We start from the raw sequence: 15,112 nt of genomic DNA on the forward strand, positions 1-15,112 counted from the left end.
TCAAGTTCATCCCGTGCCAGCCCAGACACGGGTGACACGGACACCTCCCGCCCGAGCAGCGGCCCCCAGCCCGATGTCGCACGGCCGGGAACTGTCCCGGGCACGGAGCAGCCGCCTCCGTGCTACCGAGAGCAGCCGGGATGAGCCATCGCTGCCGCGGCACCGGCTCGTCCCCGGCGATCCGGGCACGGAGGGGACCGCGGGCAGCCGCTCCCTCGGCGACCTCAGCGCAGGGGGGACACGGGGGAAGCCGGCACAAGGAACTCGCCAGAACCCCCCGCCCCTCAGCGCGTCCCCCTCTGCCCGCAGCGAGCCCCGAGCTGGGGCAGCACCGAGCGCGGGTCGCACCTGGGCTGGAGCCGCCGCCGAGCTCCGCCGCCACCGCTCCGCTCCTGGCCAGACACAGCGAGTACGGCCGGTGCCCATCAGCGTGCAGCCGGTTCGTTCAATCAATGGCGGGGCCGCAGACAATCATTTTACGGCCGTTTTGCTCCCCGACCCAGCCCCAGCCCCTCTCCCCGGCGTTCCCCGCTGCCTTCTCCAGGATCGGTCCGTTCACCGTTCTCGCGACTTGCGGCGCTGCCAGCCCGGATTGCGGGATCAGAACTCGAGTCGTGATCAGAACCCGAGTCCCTTTCGCTAAGCTGAGCGCATTGGAAAATCCGGGGCCGGCCCCGCGTCATCCCGAGCCCGGGCGCGGTCTCAGCTCGGCTTTCCCGCCCAGCCCCTCTCTTCCGCCCGTCCTTTCCCCACGCCCGGGGCTCGGCTTTGCCCAGCACGGCACGGCGGCCCCGGTTGGCCCCGGGCGAACTCACTCCCCCGCTGTGGCTCCCCCCCTGCAGCGGGGCGAAGCCCCCGACATCTGCCGGAAGGTGTCGGATTGCCCCGATTGCTGAAGCCTCACGCTCCCTGTTTTAGAATGCCTTTAAAAAAACATAATTTTAAAGTTAATCTTGTGTTTTTCGCAAACTCTGATTTCTTTGAGAATCGTTACTGGAGAGATTCAAAGCGGCAAATGCAGTGCAGTCCTACTATTGTTGTTGTTGTTATTATTATTACTATTAATAATAATAATAATATCTTGTGCAGCATAACACAATCTAATTTCTTTAACAGAAATGCTGATAACATTGTATTTAGTGTAACACCATATGGTAAATCTCGAGAAGCTCCCGGTTTGTTGGACAGTTTGCCGAATTCTACATTATTGTTCCTTTTGCTACAATTGCACTTTAAAAGGTCCGAGTAAATTTATGGTTCCATAAAATTTGCAGCTGCCATGAGTTTTTCTCAGTACTAAATTGCATAGAGTCACCGTATTTGTCACACTTTTCTAATTCCTCCAGTAAATCCATCATGCCGTTATTTCAGCCACGCTTAGTTCACATTTTCAGTGCCTTTGGGTATTAACAGCAGCAGAATAAGTTACATTTTGTAGTACCCAGAACTTTTAAGGATATTGATTGTTAGTTTGGTTCTGTTTTAGTTGGTTTTAGCGTTGGTCAAATTAAGCAAAGTTAGATGTGACTAATGCAATGTTTCATTTCTCTGTTAATTTTGTTAAGAGTCATTTATGTCCAGATGTATTTCTGTCAGGTTTGAGCATTGCTGAGTTTGAATGAGGTCAAGTTTCAGTCTCCTTCACTTTAAGACATTTCATGTTCTGTTCCAGATTTATTAAGATCAGTTTTTATTCAGTATTAAAGATGTAACTATAGGTTCTCTAAAGTGTACCCCTAATGCCACTGAGGTGACATTGAATTCCATTGCAATTGATTTTAAGGCCTAAGTTAATTTTCTTTAAATATGTTTGTCTACACTGCAAGATGTGGTTATTTTCTTCTAGAGATAAGACCGACCCAAATGAAACAGCTGTGATGAAAGACTGATAAACACCTGCTTTTGGATAGAAGCAGATACAGTTTGTTGGGCCCTTGATCCTCTCACGGATTGCACAGGTGTCAGGGCTGCACTGCCTGACAGGATCATTCATTGTCATCTCTTCTGGTTTATCTTCCATAGGTAACACAGCAGAGTGGGGGTTGTTCTGCATTATGGCTGTTATCCATTGTCAGCTGTTCAGTGTTTCACTGGTATGGATCCAGGAATGCTGGAAGAATATTGTCTCCAATTCCTGAGACAGTCCCTGCTGATCTATTGGTTCCATCATGTGAGTTCACTCAGTTTTATAACAGGCATTATCCATAAGGTATCATTACCTTATTGATAACTGGCTTTCCATGAACTTTGACAGATCTTTGTGTCACTATCTACAGACACGTGTCCCTTTGGGATCTCTCTGCTTTGTTGCCCAGCTCAGGTGCATCTCTCTGACCAGGCTGTCTGCAGCTGTTCCCTGCACTGCCTGCTCAGCCTTTGGTCCCTTCTCTTGTTCCAGCAGGGTTGCTGTGCCTTGACCCAGGGCTGTCTCATGATTTTCCTGTGTTTTCAGAGCTCCAGGAAAAAATCTCTGGGCTTTGTGGAGAGCCTCATCTGAGCTGAGGTCCTGTGGTCTTTCCCGACCCTTTTGTGACACATCCTCATGGGACAGGGCTGTGCCCTGCTGAGGGCAAGGCAGCTTCTGCTCTGTGGGGATCAGACACAGCCCCAGGTATTCTCACAGGAGCACTCCAGCAGTTTGCTGTGTTTGGGGCATCTCAGAGCTGCTGTTATTGAGAGATTTGTTTTTAAGGTATGTGAGGGAGACCCTCCCAATGAGGGTCTGGGCTCTGGCCAGGCCCTGGCTCTACCTGGCTGGAAAACTGCCAACAAACCCAGATGTTTTCTGCCTCAGAACTCTATTCAAGTCTCTTGGACTTGGCAATTTGACCCTCTAATGATAGGACAGCTGGATCAGTTTTTAGAGTGAGCTTGGACACCTTTCCTGGGAATGGCTCTCCAGGTCCTCACTGAAATGAGGTTTGGCAGCTGCTGCAGCCTCTGGGTAATGGTGCAGTGTTTAACACACTGATAATCATCCAATTTCACATGTGTTATTAATTACATGAATTATCTGACTTTTTCTTGATTATTGTCAGTTTCTTGTATCACTGCATATATTGTTTTGTCTTGATGTTCCCTTCACGTTCCTAGCAGGAGACATGCATGTTATTTTTAAAACAAAAAGAAAGGGGAATTGGCTCCTAAGGAATGTCTGAACAATGTAATATTTATACTAAAATTTTATACAGAAAGTATTTCTAAATGCTTTTCTGTAAGTGTCACAGTGAGGGTGGCTGTGACAAACCTCTCTGGTTCTCTGACTTCAGGCGAGGGTAGTGAAAATGAAAAGGAGAGGGTTCGATGGAGCTGCCTCAAAGAACTTTAATAAAGGGTGAGAAACAGCAAATGGGAAGAAGCCTTGCACAATACAAGGGGCAGGATGCAGAGACCCCAAACAAAGGGGAAGCAACAATAGATACACTCAGGGGTGGAACATTCTAGAACTGTAACCAGAGAGGGAAAACAAGAAAGCAAAAGGGAAGCAGAACTTGGGCAACTTAACCTAAAAACACCCAAGGCTGATGGGGGAACTCTCAGGCTGGCCCTGAATGAAACAAATGATTCCCAGGGCTTGAAACCAATGCCTGGCTCTTTTGGGGTAAAATCCAGCTGAGCCTGAGTCACAGCTGGGCCAGTCCCACATATGAGGATCTCCAGCTGAGTGGGCAATGGCAAGGCCTGGCTGATTGATGGACTGAGGGAGGAGGTGTGCATGTGTTGTATCATCAGCAGGTTTAAAGCGGTCACCTGCTCACCTGGTCAGACATCCATGGCCTCTGAGAAAGCGAGGCCCAGGGAGAAGAGAGGTGACCTTGTCACCACCCAGCCTTGGTGGCCAGGACAGGGAGAGAGGCAGGATTGCCAGTCTGGAGACTTGGAGGAAACTGAACAGAGGCCTTTTGTCCTACAGTATTTCCCACCCTGATATTATGTTCTACCAACCCTCTTCAGCTATTTCCTGTTCCATGCTTCCAGAAAAACCTTCAGTGATGTCAAGGTCAACTGTCCCAGCTGCTGGACTTCCTCCTGCCTCGGCAGCATGACCCCTGAGTTCCAGCCATAGGGACTTTAGAACAGTGGTCATTTATTTCCATTCCCTAAGAGACACTGGATTTTATCTTTCTGTTCTCCCATGCTGCAAGGCCCTTTATCAGTGACACAATTGGACTTGAGAATACAAAATTGGAGCATTTTGTTGATTGTAACCTATCTTTCATGTGTCTTATCCTGTACCTAATAGATAACCAGTAATAACCTTAAAAATATAGTAATCTCACAGGAACAAACTGTTTTATGTCAGAATACATAAGCTTCTTTAAAAAAAAAAAAAAAAGAAAAAAAAGAAAGGGGAATTGTGATTGAGCTGGGTGCAGCTCACAGCTCGACTGTTAATTCCCATGAGAGAGAATCAGAGAAGTGAGAATCAGTCTGCAGAACAATTCGTTGTTGTAAAGAAAAACAGGTTCACACTCGCAAAAACAAGAAATCCGTCCCATGCAAATCAGTGAAGAACATATGCAAACTAACCAAAAATAGGTTTAGTGGAAATGCAAAATGCCATTTACTGGCCAATGTACTGAGTGTCAGAGTATTGTCAGCCAATTAGCTCTAACACGGTGCCAGCTGATAATCCTATAAAATATGAGCTGTGCAGTAAAGATGAGCCTTTTCTGGATGAAGAAACAGAGTCCCGGCTGTTTGTATTGTGAGAAATCAAGGGGAACTTTTCCTCAATTTAGTTTCCTAAAATGAGTGGAAATGCAGTTTCGTTCTCAATTTCCCTCAATGAATGCCATTCTGGGGGCTTTTCCGCATCTTTTTCATCTCTGAAGGTCCCTTCAAATGGAGTGTCCCCCTCGATGGAACTCTTACAATGGCTCCCTCGGCGATCCCAGCCCAGGGGGGACACGGGGGAGGCCGGCACAAGGAACTCGCCAGAAGCCCCCGCCCCTCAGTGCGGCCCCCTCTGCCCGCAGCGAGCCCCGAGCTGGGGCAGCACCGACCGACCGCGGATCCCACCTGGGCTGGGGCCGCCGCCGAGCTCCGCCGCTCCTCTCCGGGCTCCGGGTGCCGCCGCTGCTCCGCTCCTGGCCAGACACAGCGGGCACGGCGCAACAGGATAGAGAAAATGTCTGGAGCGGGAGGGATTTTGGCTGTTTTGAGCAATCAGCGTGCGGGGAAAGCAGCGGGGGGAGAGGAAGAGGGAGGGGCGAGGAAGAGAGGGGAGTAGGAGAGAAGTCAGATCGCTCCTTTCTCCGAACAAAGCCGTTCTGAGAAAAAGAACCCCGCTCTCTTGGAGCTGGTGAAGAACCGCAGCCCCGGGGAAGCCGCTTCTGGGGGTCTCCACAGTGAATTCTCGCAGGGATTCTTGGGCTGGAATGGGCCAGGCCAGGTGCCCGGGGCCAGCAAAGCCGCTCTGTGCCTCTCCTGCTGCCCCGGGGCAGGCAACAGAACACAGCAGGAAAGGCTCGAGGATCGGGAAAAGGCCAGGGAGAGACCTCTCACCGGTCACCGGACTAAGGGACACGACTTGAAGGGAAATACTTGAATTTATTATCAAACCAATCATGGCAAGAGAACAAAAGGTAAAGCAGCAGCGGTTCCAGCCTCGGAACCAGGACTGTGCCCTCGGCCCCTGGCAGCTGCAGCAGGGGGATAAAGGATCCGCGGCCCCGAGCAGCGGCTCTGCCCCACCGCGGGGATGTGTCCAGAGCCCCCGCTCCGTGCCGGGCTCGGAGGGCCGAGCGCGGAGCGGGCGCTGAGCTGCTCCATGGAGCTTCCAGCCCTGCTGGAGCCGGCGGGAGCGGCACAGGCTATGTCAAACACTCCAGCTCCTGCACCTCGGGAAATAACGAGTGGCTTCTAAGAAGCGACTTTAATCCATAATAACCTGCTCACTGACAACAATCTCACACTGGAGAGCAGTCTTCACACCCTACTGCCATTTGCATCAGCCAGAGAGTTTGGAGGCTGTCGCCCGGCGAGCTCCTGAGTTGTATCTTCCTTGTCAATCTGATCTGCCCCATGTTTAATTGTAAAAACATAAATGAAATGCAGGGAGCATTGGCCCAGGGTCTCAGGACTCGCATATCTCTTCCAAAGAAAGGGAAAAAAGAGTGTTTCTCCCAAACCACAGAGTTTAAAAGTTCTTGTTATCTACATATATTTTTAAAAGGAAACGAGGAAGAGTAAAATAGCAATTACTGTACCAGTCGGCTCCAGCCTATTTCTGCTCTGTTCTTTCTCTTCTTTTAGCACGTCTAAGGATACATTTAAAAACCCACAGACAAACTGACAAAATTAGAAACAAACTTAAAAAAAACCCCACTGAATTCAATCAGAAGAAGAAACAATATGGCTGCAGGCTTGTGGCACTCCAGTGCCCCAGTTTCAGTAAGGGAGCTCATCCCCTCTACAGTTACAAGCCAGATCCCAAAGTCCTGAGCATCAGCTTTCAGCTTTTTGAACACTGAACTGTAAGAAAAGCTGCTGGGGAGGGCCATGCTCCAGGCACATCTGTGGGGATTCCTCTGTCCAGCTCTCTGAGCTCAGCTCGTGTCTTTTCCTCTCCTGGCTGGCTTTGGCTCATGCATGTCTTGAGGGGCTGGCCCTGCACTGATCAGAGCATGCACTGACCATCAGACAAACAGCTTCTGGCACTGTGGGTCTATCCTAAATGGAGCATTTCCCAAAGGAATTCCAGTGCCTTAATTTCATTTAAAATGGCTTTCAAAGGAATCTGGTTTAATGCACTCCATTTCTCAACAAGGAGTGCACAACGCTCCTGCACTCCCGGCCAGGGTCATTCTTTGAGCCTTGCAGAAAGGCTTTAAAGCAGCACAGAGCTTGGTAAACACCGACAAGTTAATCCAAAATGCAAATCAATAGCCTGGGCAGAGCCTGACTTTAAAATTTATTTTAAACCTGAACTAAAGAGCAGTTGCATTGCCAATTGACAAGATGAGGAAGGTTTCCTTAGCAGTTGTTGAGATGACAAAGTAAGGGAGAGGACGGAGCCTGGAGTGGGGGGAAGAAGGGGAAAACCTTCAATTGCTCAGTGGGGTTTTAACCATCATGCTCACACCTCAAGGACTTGTAGAAACCATTCTAACCTCAAGAAAGGAAAATTTCCTGGATGTTTCTGTTTTCCACAAGAGCCTAAGGAAGCCCTCAGCTGCAGGATATTGGGATAACTGCAAGGCTGGTTTCTGGAGCAGAGGAAGCAGGGTGTGCTCATCAAAGCCAGACCCTCACCCACAGCAGCCAGAAGGCAGGAAAACAAGGATCCAACAAAGCCTGAAGTGGGGAACGGGTTATCAAGGGTTTTATAAGGAAAGAACAAGGCCTGGGAAACAGGACCTGGAAGGTGAGAGAGGAAGGAAAACAGGAGGCAGCTGAGGTCTCCTCAGATTTGAACAGAGAAAAGAAGGGAGGAGAAGGGAGGAGGAAAGAAAACAACGGGACTAAATTTTAACGCCGCCGGCAGGGCCGCTGGGGCTCCCTCCCTGCCTGTGAGCACGGAGCGGCTCCGGGCACAGAGGGCAGCGCCGAGAAGCCTCGGCCCCGCAGCAGGCAGGATGCGGCGCTTTCCGCCCGCACTGGGCGCCTGCAGCGCTTTGGGCTTTGAGGCACGTTCAAGTTCATCCCGTGCCAGCCCAGACACGGGTGGCACGGACACCTCCCGCCCGAGCAGCGGGCCCCTCCTCCCGCCCTTAGCACCGAGCGGGGCACACCCCATCGCGGGTCCCACCTGGGCTGGAGCCGCCGCCGCCGCTCCGGTCCCGGTCAGACCCGCCGGTCCCGGCCGCTGCCGCCGCAGGCTGAAGCCGATCTGGGTGTGGGAGGGATTTTGGCCGCTTTGAACAAACAGCGCCCGGAGAAACAGCGAGGGGCGGGAGGAGAGTAGGCGAGCGAGAGGCTCACTGGGGTCACTGCACAGAGAACGGATTGGCTGGGAGCCCGAGCAGTCGGAGCACAGACTAGGTCTTGATAAATACCAAGAGATGTTGGGCAGGGAGCCCGAGCAGTCAGGAAGGAATCTGGCATCCAAAGCACTCATGGAGTCTTTCCAGGATGCAGTAACAGTAATCACAGCTTGTGAGTCAGTCTTCCAGGGATTAAACTTTGTTTTTGTTTGTAAATGGAGATGTGCGGGTGGGAGATGTGCTGGTTGGAGGCCTCCTGGGGCACGGTGATCATGAAATTAGTGTTCTCGATATTTGGTGATTTCAGGAGAAATAGCAATAAAGTTTTTTCATTAGACTTCCAGAGGGCAGAATTGGGCTGGTTTGGAGACATTCAGAGTTTCTTGGGAAGCAGCCCTTAAAAACAAATGTGTCCAGGAAAGGTGGGCATGCTTCAAACCAGAGATCTTGAGGGCACAGGAGCAGACTGTCCCTGTGTGCCCAAAGATGAGTCCACGAGGAAAATGTCCAGCTTGGATGGACAATGAGGGTTTGAAGGAATTTAGGAATAAAAGGAGGATGTATCATCTTTGGAAGGAGGGTCAGATTTCTCAGGAAGTATTTAAAGAGGCTTGCTAGGGTATGTAGGAGAAAAATTAGGGAGGCCAAAGCTCAGCCTGAACTTAATTTGGCAACTTTTGTAAAGGATAATAATGAAGGTTTTTACAAATATGTTAATGGTAAAAGGAAGGGTAAAACCAACCTTTGTTCTCTGTTGCATGCAGGAGGGAACTCAGTAACTGCAGATGAGGAGAAGGCAGAGGTGCTCAACGCCTTCTTTGCCTCAGCCTTTAGTGGGAACACAGCTTCTCCTCAGGACAAGTGTCCTCCTGGGCTGGTGGATGGTGTCAGGGAGCACAATGGGCCCCTGTTATCCAGGAGGAGGCAGCCAGAGAACTGCTGAGCTGCTTGGATGTTCATAAATCCATGGGCCCCAGATGGGATCCACCCCAGGCGGATGAGGGAGCTGGCAGATGAGCTTGGGAAGCTGCTCTCCATCATTTCCCAACAGATCTCTCACCCTTCATTGGCATAAGAAGGCCAGAGTGGAGACATTAATTTTAATTGAATTTATTATCAAACAAATCAAATTTATTATCAAATCAAACAGAGCAAGGGAATGATAAGTGTGAAAAATGCAAATAACTTTAAAATTTTAAAATTAAGTTTTAAAAGTAATAAAATAGTTATAAAAATAGTAATACAATTAGAGTGACAATAATTAAGACAATTTGAATTAAGACAATATAAGACAATAAAAACAAGGAGTTACAGATGTCCGGGTACCTTTTTCTGGGCAGCACAAGCCCAAAAAAGGACACCCGTTAACAAAGGATTAACCCTTAAAAACAACAGCCCGTTGCATATTCATACACCTCATCCATGATGCATAAATTCCATTCAAACACAGGATTCGGCCTGCTCATAGTCAGCTTCTTCTTCCTAATCTTAACAGCGCCTTCGAGGTGGGAAGAATTTCCTTTCTTCCGATAAGAGACCAATAAATTCTCTTTCTCTGAAAGATTTAGGTGTCCTGTGGCTGCTATCTCGCTGCAGGTCCTTTCTTTTAAAAAAGTATCCTACATAGCATAGTTTCTATTTTTACAATTTTTATAACCTAAAACTATTTAACACACTACTTTAGAGAATTAATAAAGCACATGTATAATTACAACACATGTAATATTCATTTTAATATTTGCAAAAAGCCAATCATAAAATACGCATTTTTCACATTCCAGTAAAAGCTAACTTCTTTCCTGGTTACAATATCTTATAAATGTTTTCCAGCCTCTTAGCTGAAAACTTTTGCCACACAATACTACTGTGAAAAATGCCCATTATATGATTGGCTCTTGGCAAATATTAAAATGAATTCCATATGTGAAAAATGCCAACCACTTGTTTTTAAAATTTAAAAAAGTTTAATGATAATAAAATGGTGATAAAAATAGCAATATAATTAGAGTAATAATAATTTGGACAATTTGGATTAGGACAATATGAGACAACAGAAACAAAGAGTTACAGACAGTCTGGGTAACTTTTCTGGGCAAAATAAGCCCGAAAAAGGCCCCACGTTAACAGAGGGTTAACCCTTAAAAGCAACAGCCTGTTGCATATCCATACACCTCATCCATGATGCATCAATTCCATTCAAACCCAGGATTCTGTCTGGGCAGTGTCAGCTTCTTCCTCTGAATCCTGACTGAGTCTTCAGGGCTGAGTGAGGTGGGAAGAACTCGATAATGGAGCAATAAATTCTCTTTCTCTGAAAGATTTGGGTATCCTGTGGCTGCTATCTCGCTGCGAGTCCTTTCTTTAGAAAAAAGGTATCCTACCTAGCATAGTTTCTATTTTAACATTATGTTATAACCTAAAACTATATTTAACACACTACTTAAGAGAATTAATACAGCATAACTTTCTAACACAACACATATAGTATTCATTTGAATATTTGTGAAAAGCCAATCATAAAATACACATTTTTCACACTCCATGTGTTATATTGGAAAGTGATGCTGTATTAGTCTATTTTAAGCAGGGCTGTTTTAATCTCTTTTAAATAGTGTGGCAAATATAGTTTTTAGGCTATAGCATAATATTAAAATAGAAACGATGTGATGTAAGATACTTTTTGTAACTAGCTCGAGGAATGGATACGATAATCAAGAAATTCTTCGTGTAGAGATAACAGCAAGAACACACCAAGATCCCAAGAGAAGAACTCTTGTCTCCTTTTCAGGAAAGCTCAGACTTTGAGGGACCAAAATGATTGAGGTACAAGATGAGAGGGGGAGTTGAAATTAAGCAGAAACCTCCCTTAGTTTGAATGGAATGTTGGATTCATGTATGAGATTTATGAATATGCAATAGGCTTTTAAGGGTTAATCCTTTGTTAGCAAGGTGTGCTTTTGTGGCAGAATGCAAAAGCACCCAGACATCCCTAATTCTTTGCTTTTTTGTTGTCTTTTATTGTCCTACCTTTGATTGTCCAAATTCCTATTGTCCTCATTTTTATTACTATTTTCATTACTACTAAACATCTAAAATTTTAACACAAGTGAATGTTTTCTTTCACAACTCCTATTACTTCTAACCCCATCACCTGCATTTTTCCCTCACATGGCCCTGTTTCAGTGCATCTTTCATGGTTCTAATTCTCTAAAGTACCTGCTCTTTTTGCAAGGCTATATTCTAAACCTCTTGAAACAATCTCTCTCTCAACAATGTCACCTCTGTTCTGTGACCTTCCTAAGCCAGCACACCTTATCTCAGTGTCTGCAAACAGAGGTACAAGGCTGTGGGACCTTCGTCAGCTTTTGAGAATTTTTACAAATCTTTTTTGGACTGTAAAAACTTTTTTTCTGGTCTTTTTTATTTGTTGTATATAGTGAAGTGCATAAGGTACTATTACTTATAGAATTATTATAATAATTAATATTTGGAAATTTATTTTGTAACTTTTTTTTAGTTAAGGTATAAAGTTTTTTTTTAAGTAAATTGTGTAGTTAAGACTAATTGTTTGTTTTAATTTAATTTGTTAAATTTTTCATCTTTGAAGATATTTGTGGATGGACTGAGTGGTTAGATAAGTTCATGTCATATAATATTTTAAATTTTTCATAATTATGTTTATGTGCTAGTAAGAGAAAATTGATGGTGGTTCTATTTTGTAAGATTGTGTGTTTAAAAGTACCAATATTTGCTATTATATTATTATTAATAATGAAGGTAGTTTTGATTTTTTTCATTTAATTAATACTCTGGTTTAACTGTTTTAATGTTATAGTTGAAGTGTTGAGGTAAAAACAAATTTGATGTAACTTGTTTTGTAGGGTTTTAAGGTTTAAAATTGTTATTACAGGTTTTTTAAATAACTATGGCTAGACTTTAATGGTTTTTTCAATATTAGGTATTGTTATAGTGAGTTGTTTGATGTTGTTGTTATAGTGGCTATTTTTAGTTATATGGGCTATTTTTGTATTTTGAGGAAATGTTTTGCTAGGTTTTATTTTTATAAATGAGTTCATATTTTTCGTCATTTCTGTGGGAATTTGTTAAGATTAATAGTTTTATTTTTAGGAGGTCCAGCAGTGTCCTGGGGTGACTTTATGACGCTCATGTCCCCGTCTGTCTGTTTAGCCCAGAAATGAGTCCTGCACCTTTAGGCAGGTTCTGAGAGCCAAGGGGCAGAGCAGAAGGCCCAGGTTGTTATCACAGACTGCACTCACTCTGCACACTGCTGCTCCTGGGCTGAGCTGTCTGCAGAACAGAGGGCGAGGCAGAGCTCACCTTTGGTTTTAGTTAATTTTTAGTTTGTTCCTTTGATTTTAGTTAATTTTTAGCTCTCTGAGGTGCAAAAAGTTCTCTGTACTGTGGGTTTTCCTTTCTTGTTAATGTTTAACCTACTCTGGACTGAACACCAGAAAAGCACCCACAGATCACACGCAGTGGGTATGGCCATGGGGCCAGGCCTGGGGTGAGGCATTTCCAGCACCAGAGGGACAAATAAGGGACTGATAAGGACTGATAAGGCACTGATAAGGGACTGATAAGGGACTGATAAGGGACAGAGTGAACAGTAGCCCACAGAGCGGACTTCCAGAGTTTATCATCTCTTCCAACAGTGAGAGGTCCTATTGTTTGATATTGATCACTTTTTGTGCTGGTGAATGTTTTGCCTAATAAATGAGCAATTTTTTTCTACTTTTATCCAAGGAAAGCTTTGTCCCAAACCCCTTGGAAGTGGGGCACCCTGAATTTGCCTTCTAGAAGAACTACCATAAGAGGTTTTTCTCCCAAAATTGCCCTAAACCAAAACACTTTGCACCGCTTTCTCCCTCCTCCTCTCCCTGCCAGCTCCAGCAAAGACATTTCACCCACTGGCAGCAGCTGCCTCCTCTCCCTCGCTCCCATTTTGCCCACTCTGAACTCCTGGAGCCGCCATGGGGCCGGATGATGGTGCAGGGAATGATGGCAGGGATTCCTGGGCTGGGCTGGGCCAGGTGCCCGGGGCCAGCAAAAGCGCTCTGTGCCTCTGCTCCTGCCCCTGGGCAGGCAACAGAACACAGCAGGAAAGGCTCAGGGCTCTCAATAAAGGCAGCCAGAGATCTCTCATCCATCACCGGCAGAACACAACTGGGGACAGTAACAGAATTTACTATCAAACAAATGGAAGGAAAAGAATGAGAAATAGACCAAATCCTAAAAATGCACCTTCCCCACAGTACTTTCTCCTCCCTGAGCTTCACTTTATCCCCGATTCCCTCCCTCCTCCCCACAGAGTGGCACAGAGGGATGGGGGTGTTTTGGTTTGAAGGCCAGGTGTCTGCTAAGGAAGGCAGGAGCCTCCATGGCAATGGAAAATGTAAATCCCCTACCTGTGAATTATTATAATTCTGAAATTAAGGGGCTCTCAGGCAAAGATATGAGAATAGGAATGACTCGTATGTATTACTAGTTTTTAAAAAAAATATATAAACTTATAAAAATATATATAATACATAAAATATATAATACAGTTATTATACACACTAGTATATATTGTATATATAGTATATACTGTATATATATACTATATATGTACATTTTATCATATATATACTAGTTATTATACATATATATATATAAAAAGAATTTAGTTTATATATATATATATATATATATATATGATAAGTAGCATTTACTAGTATGTAGAATAAAGCAAACCAACAACAACAGTTATTGCACTAACAAGAAAAAAACCACAACCAGAGTCCCAGCCTTCTCTCACTGCAGGCTATTTCATATTTGGTGCAGTTCTGGCCAGGGTTTTATGCGGAAGCTTGGGCCTTGCTGCAGAGATATGGACGCTCACTTGAGCAGTTTGCACTCCTGAATTTATTTTCAGCCAGGTACACACAGTCAGAATTGCCGAGGACAGGAACTCTGCAGGCAGGAGCAGAGCCAGCGCCGGTTGCCAGGAGAACACCTTGTGTCCCTGTCCCCCCTGGCCCTGCCCGGCTCCCCGGCACTCACCGGGAGCTGTAGCTGCTGCCGTCCTCCCACTGCAGGCGCTCGCCCCGTCTGCGCAGCCCGAGCCAGAAATCGCCGTTCCCGCGGAGGCGGAAGAGCAAATCCTGCCCAGGAGAGAGGAGTGGGAGCTGCCCCGGCCCCTCGGGGGGGACATGTGCCCGGGGCTGCCCCCGCCCGCCGGGGCTCATTCCCTGCAAGGCCCCGGCCCGGGGCTGCAGCCCCGGCCCTACGAGCACCGAGCCCGGCCCAGGAGCACCCCCAGGCTCCCCTCAGCCACCCCGCACCGCCCGCAGCCCCTCACTCACCATGGCCTCCTCATCCTCGGCAATGGCCAGGGAGGCATTGAGCTGGGAGCACCGTTCCTGACCATGCCCCCAGGTGCTGTAATCCCTTGAGAAGTAGTAGCAGACACCCCTGTACCCAAGCCAGTCAAAAGGACAGCACTGCAGAGTCGCAGGTGGAACTGGAACCTGTGGTGCTGCAGGGGGAAGAGAAGGTCTGAGCATTCCCCTCTGCAGGGAGCCCGCTCTGCCCCGAGGGGCTGGGCCCAGGCTGCTGCCCCTCCCTTACCTGACTGCACAGCCAAGGCCATCCCCAAAGCCAGCACCAGCACCAGGAGCAGCAGAATCAGCAGCGCCGCGCCCACAGGATGGGACCTGAACCGTTCACCTGGAGCAGGAAAGAGCTGCTGGCTGCCAGAAGCAGAGCCGGCCCTGCAATCTGCTCAGCCCATGGCCAGGGAGCAGAGCAGGGAGCCCTGAGCCAGTGGCTGCCAGCTGAGTGAGGGCCACAGAGAGCCAAGAGCCTGGACACAGCCAGGGACACAGCTGTGGGGACAGCCAGGGACACAGCTGTGGGGACAGGCTGCAGCAGGAGAACTGCACAGCCTTGGGGGCACCTGGGGCTCTTGCTTCCAGCCCCTGATGGGGCCCAGCAGAGCACGAGGCTTCTTCCAGACATCAGGAAACAGCCACACACCTGCCAGCCCTGTCCGTGAGAGATGACGCTGTCCTTTCCCTAGAGGCCACAGGGGTGGCCCTGCACTCACCCAGCAATCTTCTGTGTGTATTCCCTGTTGCTGATCTGTTCTCTACGGGCTCATTCACCACCCCAGGAATGGAGCA

At 47.2% G+C, this 15,112-nt stretch overlaps 2 protein-coding genes across 17 annotated transcripts in view; both read right to left on the reverse strand.

Annotated features, from left to right (window-relative positions):
• Positions 1-15,112, reverse strand: part of LOC132329666 (C-type lectin domain family 2 member B-like) — a 245,048-nt gene that overhangs the window by 228,920 nt on the left and 1,016 nt on the right. The window lies entirely within an intron of this gene.
• Positions 1-15,112, reverse strand: part of LOC132329664 (C-type lectin domain family 2 member D-related protein-like) — a 44,689-nt gene that overhangs the window by 6,234 nt on the left and 23,343 nt on the right. For 2 of the 14 annotated variants that reach the window (XM_059850920.1, XM_059850925.1), the window contains exons 4-6: positions 14,294-14,469; positions 13,992-14,092; positions 9,023-13,112 (exon numbers count right to left, since the gene is read on the reverse strand). The exons of 7 other annotated variants lie outside the window; for them this stretch is intronic. In XM_059850920.1, the coding sequence (XP_059706903.1) occupies positions 12,752-13,112; positions 13,992-14,092; positions 14,294-14,469 (638 nt within the window). In that variant the 3' untranslated portion in view covers positions 9,023-12,751. Of the gene's footprint in view, positions 1-9,022; positions 13,113-13,626; positions 13,902-13,991; positions 14,093-14,293; positions 14,470-14,558; positions 14,658-15,112 lie in introns of those variants that run through there. 5 more of the 14 variants (XM_059850924.1, XM_059850922.1, XM_059850923.1 and 2 more) reach the window with 5 other exon arrangements.

Source organism: Haemorhous mexicanus, chromosome 7 (assembly GCF_027477595.1).
Source record: "Haemorhous mexicanus isolate bHaeMex1 chromosome 7, bHaeMex1.pri, whole genome shotgun sequence".
Lineage (NCBI taxonomy): Eukaryota > Metazoa > Chordata > Aves > Passeriformes > Fringillidae > Haemorhous > Haemorhous mexicanus.